We start from the raw sequence: 8,963 nt of genomic DNA, 5'->3' as shown, positions 1-8,963 counted from the left end.
TATTCCTCTCCCCAGGGATGGAGGAAGGTTGGCTGGGCCAGAGAAGAAGGCTGCTGCGTTGAAACTTTTCCCTTCCTTCCCCCCAGTTTTCAACGCTTCCCCCGGCGCCTGCCCACTTCGAGCCCAACTAGTTGGGAAAAAGCAAAATATGATTTCCCCCAAAAAAAGCAAAAGACTCAGACAACGTGTTTTGGAAGATTTCTGTACAATTGTCATATCAGATGTATTTGGGAATTACATTAAAAAAAAAAGAGACAAAACTTGTAACGATAAGTCCTTGCTTGCTTGCTTGGCTGGGTTTATCTTCCATTCTTGCTAAATCTTCCAGGCGGCTTTCACCATGCCCACGAAATAGTCGTCGCTGTCGATGGAGGCGCTGACTGCGCTGTAGTAGTTCAGGAACTCCTCGGCCGTCACCTGCGGGTACAGAAAGCCTGACGGGTCTGCCGCCTATTCGACACGCACCACTCTCACGACCATTTATTCCTGCCTTGCCGAGGGTCAGACTACAGGACCCTCAGGGATCCCATCCAACTCTGCAGTTCTCGGATTCTAGGGTCGTCGTTATGTAAGTACTAACCAAAGTTGTATGCCTCTTTTCACCCATAGATCTTGGGGCAGTTCTCGGCGTAAAAATTATTCTTAATAACCTGCCCAGCTAACTGGGTTGCCCCAGCCACTCTGGGCAGCTCGCAACAGAATATTGAAAGCACAGTAAAACATCAGACATTTAAAACTTCCCTAAACAGGGCTGCCTTCGGATGTCTTCTAAAAGTCAGATGGTTTATTGCCTTGAGGGGAAGGCCTTTCCACAGGGTGGGAGCCACCACCAAGAAGGCCCTCTGCCTGGTTCCCTGCAACCTCGCTTCTCGCAGGGAGGGATCCGTCCTCGGGAGATGGACCCGGGTGTCCGGGGTGGAGACGCTCCTTCAAGTATACTGGGCCATTTAGGGCTTTCAAGGTCAGCACCAACCCTTTGAATTGTGCTTGGAAACGTCCTGGGAGCCAATGTAGCTCTTTCAGGACTGGAGTTATGTGGTCTCCACTCCCAGTCCCCAGTCTGGCTGCCGCATTCTGGATTAATTGCAGTTTCCAGGTCACCTTCAAAGGGAGCCCCATGTAGAGCGCATGGCAGTAGCCCAGGCGGGAGATAACCAGAGCGTGCCCCACTGTGGCCAATTATATCAGCTTTTATACCTCCTTTCACCCATAGATCTCAGGGTGGTTCTTGGCATAAGGTGAAAACCAGCCAGGTTTTTATGTCCAGGCAGGGCGATCTGTGGCCCCTGGGCTTTGGGATCCCCAGGGACCAGCATGAGCAATGGTTAGCGATGCAGGTGGGAGGAGCGGCAGCCAAATCGGCAGGTTACCCCATCCCAAAGGACCTGAGAAGAGCTGTGCCGGATCAGGCTAGCAGCCCATCAAGCCCCCGCTGGGGGGGGAAATTCCTGCATTGCCGGGGGTTGGACTAGATGACCCTGGGTGTCCCTTCCTCTCACCTTCCCGTCCTTATCGTCTGGGGAGTCAAAGCTGTCCAGGAAAGAACGGAAGACCTGCTCCTCCGTCCACTCGCCGCTCTTGAACTTGGGGTGGCAGCGGCCGTTGTAGACCCCGCGGAGGTCCTCCACCGTCACCAGGCCGTCGCCCGTCCGGTCCAGTTTTTGGAAGGCCTGGCGGATGACCTCCTTCCTGGCTTCAGACATGGGGGGCTGGGAGGAGAAGCAGAAAGAAAGAGAGAGGCAATGTGGCGGTTCCAGGTGTCTGTTTATCAATGGCAAATGCTCAGTCGAGCCTCCGAAGCCAGGAGCAGTCTACCCTCAGTGCCAGTTACTAAGGGGGTTTTACAAAGGAAAAATAGATTGCAAAAATAGATGATCTCTAAACTATCACAGGCAACACGCGGCTAATGAGAACATTAGCAACGTGTGTGGATGGATGGATGGATAGATGGATGATGGATGCAGGTACCAAATTAGAACAAGTAGTCAAATAATATCACAAAGGCAAACAAGCCTTTCAAAAGTCACAACCTTGCGATAGTAGAAGCTCCAAGCTTAGAAATTCTTAAACAGAAAGTATGCAATAGAATCATAGAGAAGGAGAGTCTATCGTTGTTGCGTGAACGGAATTAGATATTAGTTTCTAATATTCTTATTAGCCGCATGTTGCCTGTGATTGTTTAAAGTTGCAAGGCGGAGGCAACGTGGATGGGTGGCGGGGAAGTATAAAGGAGGTTTGGCGACCTTTTTAGTTCCAGGAAAACAGGGGTAATGGGATGCAGGCTTTATAAAAAATAAAACTCTCGTAATACAAGTAGAATTCGTGGGCATAAACCGAAGCTGAGCATTGGGAAATTTGGGATGGATAAAAGGAAGAACGTCTTCATGAAGTGCAGAGTTAAACAGCGGAACTGTCTGCCACAGGAGACAGGGACGAGCGACAACTTTGGAAAGAGGGTCAGACAACTTTACGGAGGAGGGTGCAGCTTCTAAGCTCTCCCGCCGGGTGCTTCTGAATTTATTTATTTGCATCGTATACCACCTTTCATCATGAAATCCCAGGGCGGTTCAAAGAATGAAACGCAAGGATTAAAACAAGCAGGGCCCGTTGCAGAGAGTTTCTGCTGCTGCAGCATCGCAATGGCGCCTCCATGGATGGAGACAGTCTACCTGAGAAAGGCAGGGAACAAGACTCTCTCACCCGCAAGGCCTCCAGGAATTCGTCAAAGTCCAGCGTGCCGCTCCGGTTCTTGTCGCAGAAGGCGAAAATCTCCTGCGCTTCGGCCCGTTCCAGGGGGACCCCTGCGTCGCGGAGCCCCTGCACAAATTCCTCCAGGTCCAAAGTTTTGCTCCGGTCGTCATCCATGACCCGGAAAAACCTGCAAGAATAGAAAAGGAAGGTTTTGCTTTCCCGTGAGATATTTGTTTTACTTATTTTATATATTCCGCTGGAGTGCAGAAAGAAAATTGACAAACCTCAAAGTGGTCTACAGGAAGGATGAAACGGTAAACTTGCCAGCGAAAACAGCTGTTTAAAACGTTTGCAATTAAATTTAAATTGTGATGCTTGGAGGGGGGGCGAGTGAAACATGCCAAGACGTCTGGACAAGATAACAAAATGGTTTTCAGCAGTGCTTTTGCGGGGGACACGGGTACACACACCCCTAAAAATTTTGTGCATCATTTGTCTATTTTCGGTGTTTATTTCCCCCGATTTGAACTATAAAATGGTGATTTTCTTGAGTCAAAATGAGAGTACCCCTAAACATTTTTTTAGGGGGGAATTGCTCTGGTATTCAGCAAGAAATGAGTAACGGCTGTCAGACAGAACAAATGTCCTTTACGTACCTGGCCAGCCCCTTAATCCCTGAGGCCCCTCTTTCCAGACACTTGGCCCGGAGTTTCACGATGGCACCCGTCTCCATTTTGACCTCTGTGCCGGGGAATCTGCGGAGGGAAAAAGACACCCAGGGTGGATCGGGCCCCTCGCCCTCTTCCCTGTCGCCCTGCTCAAATGTGTTGTAATGAATGAACCCAATGTTCAGTCATTGTGGGCCCACCAAATTTTCTGGCATAATCAGTTGGGAGGGGACCCTAAGGGTCATCCAGCCCAACCCCCTGCAATGCTCAGGAGCAAATGGTCCCCAAAACACCTTCGCTGCCATCAGCTGCGGTTAGGGTGCCGTCTAGGAGGCCAGAGTATTTAAGAATACAGTGGTGCCTTGGCTCTCAAACTTCATCCGTTCCAGAGGTCCGTTCCAAAACAGAAGTGCTTTCCCATAGAAAGGAATGTAAAACGGATTAATCCGTTCCAGACTTTTAAAAGCAAACCCTACAACTGCAATTTAACGTGAATTTTACTCTCTAACGAGACCATCAATCCATAAAATGAAAGCAATAATGTACTGTACTATAAACAAGGCAGTATCATAGATAAAAATTAAAAGAAAATTTGGCCCCCCTCTGGAGCCCCCAAGATGTTGGGAAACTCCCGTCCGCCGGCTCCCTCCTTCCCAAACCACGTCCGCCTTCCTTCGCTGCTCTTGGCTCCGCTCCTCCGAAATCCGTCTCGGACCACGACCCGGAATTGCCTCTTGGACGGGGCTCAACCTCGCCTGGGTTTTGCAACCTCCACTTAAATCTCCCTCCTAGGCTCTTTGGGGAATTAAATTTCAGACTTCCCTCGGCTGAGATCGAACCGGCCAGAGCATCCCAAGACCTAGGGGAGACGGGAGGACATTGCAAAATCCCTCTGGCCTTGTGCAGAGTGCTCTCCTGGACTTTGCTGCCAGGATGAGGCAAAACCCTGCTCCCAACATGCAGGGTGAAGTAATAAAACCCCTTTAATTTCCATGGGACTACTAGGAGCAGTTTAGAGAAAGCCGTTAAAAGGACATTATTATTGTTTCTTTGCCAAACCTCCTACCTGGGTGTGTTTCGTCTTCTGCTTCCTGGTGGCGTCTGAGCTCTGCCTGGCAAACTTCCTTGCACAGAGCTGGCGGCGATCCTGAGTTTGTGGCAGACGTCTCCATAGCAATATCCCCCGGTTGCCAGGAGGCGCCTTCAGGGCTGGGCTGGCAGCCCAGGGGAAGGCCTGGCAGGCGGGCACAGCAATTGGCAGAGCAGGGGAGTCCAGCTTGCCACGTAAAAAAATAAAGTAAAATGAGAGTGTGCCATGTCGGGTTTGGAGCCCTCGAGGATCCTGGTGGCTCTTGCAGGGCCAGGGAAAAATAATAATTTGTGGGGTGGCACTGTGCAATTTCTAAGTGGGCACACTGAGCCCCGTACATTGCAGGGGGTTCATCTAGATGACCCCTAGGGGGGCCATTCAGATCCAACTCAATGGTGTAACGTTGGAAGAATCACTTCTCCTACCTGGGCAGTTATCTTTCCACAAGGGTCAACATTGATGCCAAAATCCAGCATCGCCTGAGCTGTGCGAGTGCGGCTTTCTCCTGATTGAAGTGCAGAGTGTTTGAGGACCGGGATATTCACAGGGAAACCAAAATGCTTGTTTGCAAAGCTATTGAACTACCAACCTTACTGTCTGCTTGTGAAACATGGACCACTTATAAACGCCATCTCCAGCTCCTCGAAAGATTCCATCAACGGTGTCTCCGAAAAAATTACACACCACTTGGGAAGACAGGCGAACCAATATCAGTGTACTGGAAGAAGCAAAGATCACCAGTGTTGAAGCAATGATTGAACTGGTCATGTTGTGCGGATGCCTGATGATCGTCTTCCAAAGTAACTCCTCTATTCCGAACTTAAAAATGGAAAGCGTAACGCTGGTGGTCAACAAAAGGTTTAAAGACTCTCTCAAGGCAAATCTTTAAAAATATAGTATAAGCACTGACGACTGGGAAACAGTTGCCTGCGAGCGCTCCAGTTGGAGAACAGCCTTTGCCAAAGGTGTCATGCGATATATTTGAAGATGGCTCTCCTATCTCCTCGCGGCTCCTTCAACCGTTCCTCATCAGGCTTGCTTTCCAGACCCTCGATTTGGGGGGCTCTGGCAAAAGAAGCCCCGCCCCCCAGTTGACCAGTGGCACAGACACCCCCAAACAGCTGGGTTCTTTTTGCTAGAGGAAAAAACCCAACTTCGCTCATGAAAACGAGGCTGAAATCGGCAAGGAGCAAGGACTCACAAAGCACACAGATTCCAAGTATAGCAAAATAGGTTTATTATTTGGCTCTAAGGGAGGAGGAACGGTTTTAAATAGAGGTTTCCGGTGTAGCAAAATCCCCCCGTTATAGGCACTTGAATGTGAAGCCAGGCTAAAGGTTGACCTGTCAATGTGGTAACAGCCGTGGAGCGGAAATGGGACTGATTCTGCGCTCATAATTCCTTGCTCTGGGTCGATGAGTACGTCAAGGAAATGGGTACAAAAAACAGAAATGGAGGCATAAAAGGAAGGAAGTTGGAAGGCGCAACCAGTGGTCATCTAGCCCAACCCCCTGGGCATTGCAGGAATGGAAGTGAAAGAATCCCTGACAGATGGCCAAGGGAAGAGAATCCACTACCATCCAAGTCAGTATTGCCAGCACGGACCGACAGCAGAAGGCCGGGAGCCCTTGAGGTCCTTAAAAAAACGAAGGAGAGTAGTCCTCATTGTTTGGAACCGAAGGGCCGATTGGAGGCCCTTCTTTCCTGCTAAGACACGTCGCTGGGGAAAAAGGAACATTCTCTCTCATTAAAAGAGGGTGAATAGGAATCTAGAATGCTGCACCGATACTAGACGCCTGGCACAAACTTGAAAAACAAGTTTCCAGATCTCATGGTCTCGCTGGTTCAAATCGGGACATGTCAAATGGCCTGGCATTGAGTTGGAAGGGGCTGAGCCTGGGACGTTCTGCATGCAGGGCACGCGCTCCCAACACCCTCTTTTTAAAACTAAAACCCAAGCTTCCAGACCTCATGGTTCCCAATAAAGGCTGCGAGAGGAACCTAAGGAACTAGCCTTCTCCAGTCCTTCTTTTTAAACAGGCGCCCTGGGCTCCTTCTGCATGTCAAGCAGGTGTTCTGACCCCTGAGCTGGGGCTTGCTCCCTGCACTTATCTGAGGTGGGGGGGGGGAAGAGCTGTCGCAGGGACTGTAATGGCGCCCCCCCCAGTCCAGGAAAATGGGTGCACAGCGAGATCAGATTGCTGTATTTCTGGGTCGGAATAGCTCATGAGACTCTCAGGGTTGCGAGTTCAAGCAAAAGATCTCTGCGTTGCAGGGGGTTGGACTAGATGACCCCAGCCAGGGGTCCCTTCCGACCCGCAGAACGGCAAGATTCCTCTAGACGCCGAGAGGGGAAGTCCCAGTCAGTCCCAGATTAGATTCCACAAAAGGCAGCTTCCCTTTAAAATATTTGGTGCTGGTGGTGCAGAATCAGCCCCCCCACCCCTCTCTCCATCCAGAGCACCCCAGAATTATTGCTCTCTGCCCCTCGTGAGTCGCAGCTTCTGAGAAATACACAAAAGTACCCTGGTTAACCTGCGGAACTCGCTGCCACAGGAGAGACCCTGCGGTTTGGATGGCTTCAAAAAGAGGATGGGGCAAATCCCTGGAAGGGGAGAAGAGGTTTATCTAAATGGCTCCTAAGCCAGCACAGCTCCTCTTTGCCCAGCACGGGCAGAGGCAGCGATGCTTCTGAATCCCCCGGCATTCGCACTCGGATCCGAGCTTCCCAACTGGCCAGGATCCTGTGAGAACAGGCTGCAAGATGGGTCCCCTGTTTGGCCTTATCCTGCAGGCTTCCCTGAACCCCCTGCTTTCCAGGAATGCTCATTCAGCTGCCGTCTGGAAGAGGAGAGAGAAGTCAAGTCGCTAGTCCTCAAGCAAATTGTCCTGAGAGCGAACCGATGATGCCAGGAGGGGGCAAATAATTCCAAAATGTCTGCCTTCAACAGGGGCCGCCGCCAACTCTGGACCCCCAACAGCGACTCGCACCCGCGCTCAGACCGTCGTCCCAAAAAGCGCCATGTCCGAATCCTGGGGGTCGCTGCCCAGGGAGAAGTCCCTGGCGCCGTCCGGGACGCAGTTCGAGTCCGGCATGAGGCCGCTGGAGTCCGGGGAGTCGTCTCCGCTGTCGGGCCCCAGCCTCTCCCCTTCGGACATCTGGGCCAGGAGGGTGTCCAGCACGGGCCGGCAGCGGCAGATCTCGCCCAGCAGGCGGCTGCGGTGGCGGAGGCGCAGGATCAGGCCGTCCTTCTCCTGGATGAGGCCCAGGAGCTCCTGCACGCGCTCTTCGGACGAGCGGAGCTGCTCCTCCAGGGCGGCAATTTCCCTTTTTCGTGCGGGGGGAGAAAGGAGAAGGAAAAGCGGCGGTGAGGTTGGGCGGTGCGGGGATTAAGGCGCTAGTCCTCAATGTTTCGTCTTAAAAACGCAAGAGGCTCAGGCTGCCGGTCCTCTTTCTTCCCACCCTGCCTCTCTCTCTAAAAAGGGGGCAAATGTTTCCCAAAGGGGAGCCTTCTGACAGCCCCCCATTTTTGTGGGGAGGGAAAAGAGAAAGGAAGGAATGCTCCTGCCCTCCTCTTCTGCGAAAGGCACTAGTCCTAACGGCCCTTCAGCTTGGCTCCTTTACTCCCCAAGGCGCTAGTCCTCATGAGGCATCTCCCTGCCCTTCTCCTTCCCCCGCCAAGGTGCTAGTCCTCATGGCTGCCTACCTGCCCTGCCTCTTTCCTCCTTCGCTGCCCAAGGCGCTAGAACCCTTCCCATTGTCTTCTTGGCTCCCCAAGGCGCTAGTCCTCATGATCCATCTCCCTGCTCCTTCGCCTTTTCATCTTCTCCACCCAAAGCACTAGTCCTCCAGGTCCATCTCCCTGCCAAGGCGCTAGTCCTCATGGCCCTGACCCTTGGCTTCTTTACTTCCCATGGCGCTAGTCCTCACGATCCAGCTCCCTGCCCATCCCATTTCCTCCTCCTCTGCCCAAGACGCTAGTCCTCACGGTCCTCCAACTCTAGTCTTTTACCCACCAAGGCGCTAGTCCTCACAGCCCTTCCACTCCGGTCCTTTACCTGCCAGGCGCTAGTCCTCATGATCCATCTCCCTGTCCCTCCTCCTCTACCTGCCAAGGGTTAGGGGTTAACCCTAACCCTAGTCCTCCAGGTCCATCTCCCTGCCATTCTCCTTTCCTCCTTCTCCTCTGCGCAAGGCGCTAGTCCTCAAGCCCCCCTCCTACCTTCCCTTCTGGCGCCCGATCTCCTCCAGGGCCCTGCGGGTCTCGGCGTCCTTCCGGATGAGGCTGCCGGCCTGGCCCCTCACGGTCTCCTCGGCGGCGGCCAGGCGCGCCTCCAGCTCGGCCACGCGCCCGTGGAGCGCCGCCAGGTGCGCGTTCGCCTCCCGGATCTGCACCGGCGTCGGAGGAGAGGAGGACGCCAAAGCGGGAGGAGAGGACGCCATCGCCCCGGAAGACCCGCCCCCGCCCCCGGCCTCGGGGAGCCAGTCACAGGCGACGCAGCCGCCGCACGCC

General features: G+C 52.9%; 2 protein-coding genes across 2 annotated transcripts; both read right to left on the bottom strand.

The window, feature by feature from the left end:
* Nucleotides 1-186: 186 nt before the first annotated feature.
* Nucleotides 187-3,445, bottom strand: CAPS (calcyphosine). Its single transcript, XM_053372242.1, has 4 exons — nucleotides 3,348-3,445; nucleotides 2,701-2,878; nucleotides 1,500-1,709; nucleotides 187-417 (listed from the first exon to the last, which is right to left on the bottom strand). The coding sequence occupies exons 1-4, from the start codon at nucleotides 3,422-3,424 to the stop codon at nucleotides 316-318; spliced, it is 567 nt and encodes a 188-aa protein (XP_053228217.1). The 5' UTR covers nucleotides 3,425-3,445; the 3' UTR covers nucleotides 187-315.
* Nucleotides 3,446-7,129: 3,684 nt separating this feature from the next.
* On the bottom strand, nucleotides 7,130-8,893 carry VMAC (vimentin type intermediate filament associated coiled-coil protein). The gene is made up of 2 exons (XM_053372243.1): nucleotides 8,673-8,893; nucleotides 7,130-7,777 (listed from the first exon to the last, which is right to left on the bottom strand). Exons 1-2 carry the CDS (start codon nucleotides 8,891-8,893, stop codon nucleotides 7,447-7,449), a joined length of 552 nt encoding a protein of 183 aa, XP_053228218.1. The 3' UTR covers nucleotides 7,130-7,446.
* Between the last annotated feature and the right edge of the window lie 70 nt (nucleotides 8,894-8,963).

This window comes from Podarcis raffonei, chromosome 18 (assembly GCF_027172205.1).
Source record: "Podarcis raffonei isolate rPodRaf1 chromosome 18, rPodRaf1.pri, whole genome shotgun sequence".
Classification (NCBI taxonomy): domain Eukaryota; kingdom Metazoa; phylum Chordata; class Lepidosauria; order Squamata; family Lacertidae; genus Podarcis; species Podarcis raffonei.
This window is presented reverse-complemented; position numbering and strand designations above follow the sequence as displayed.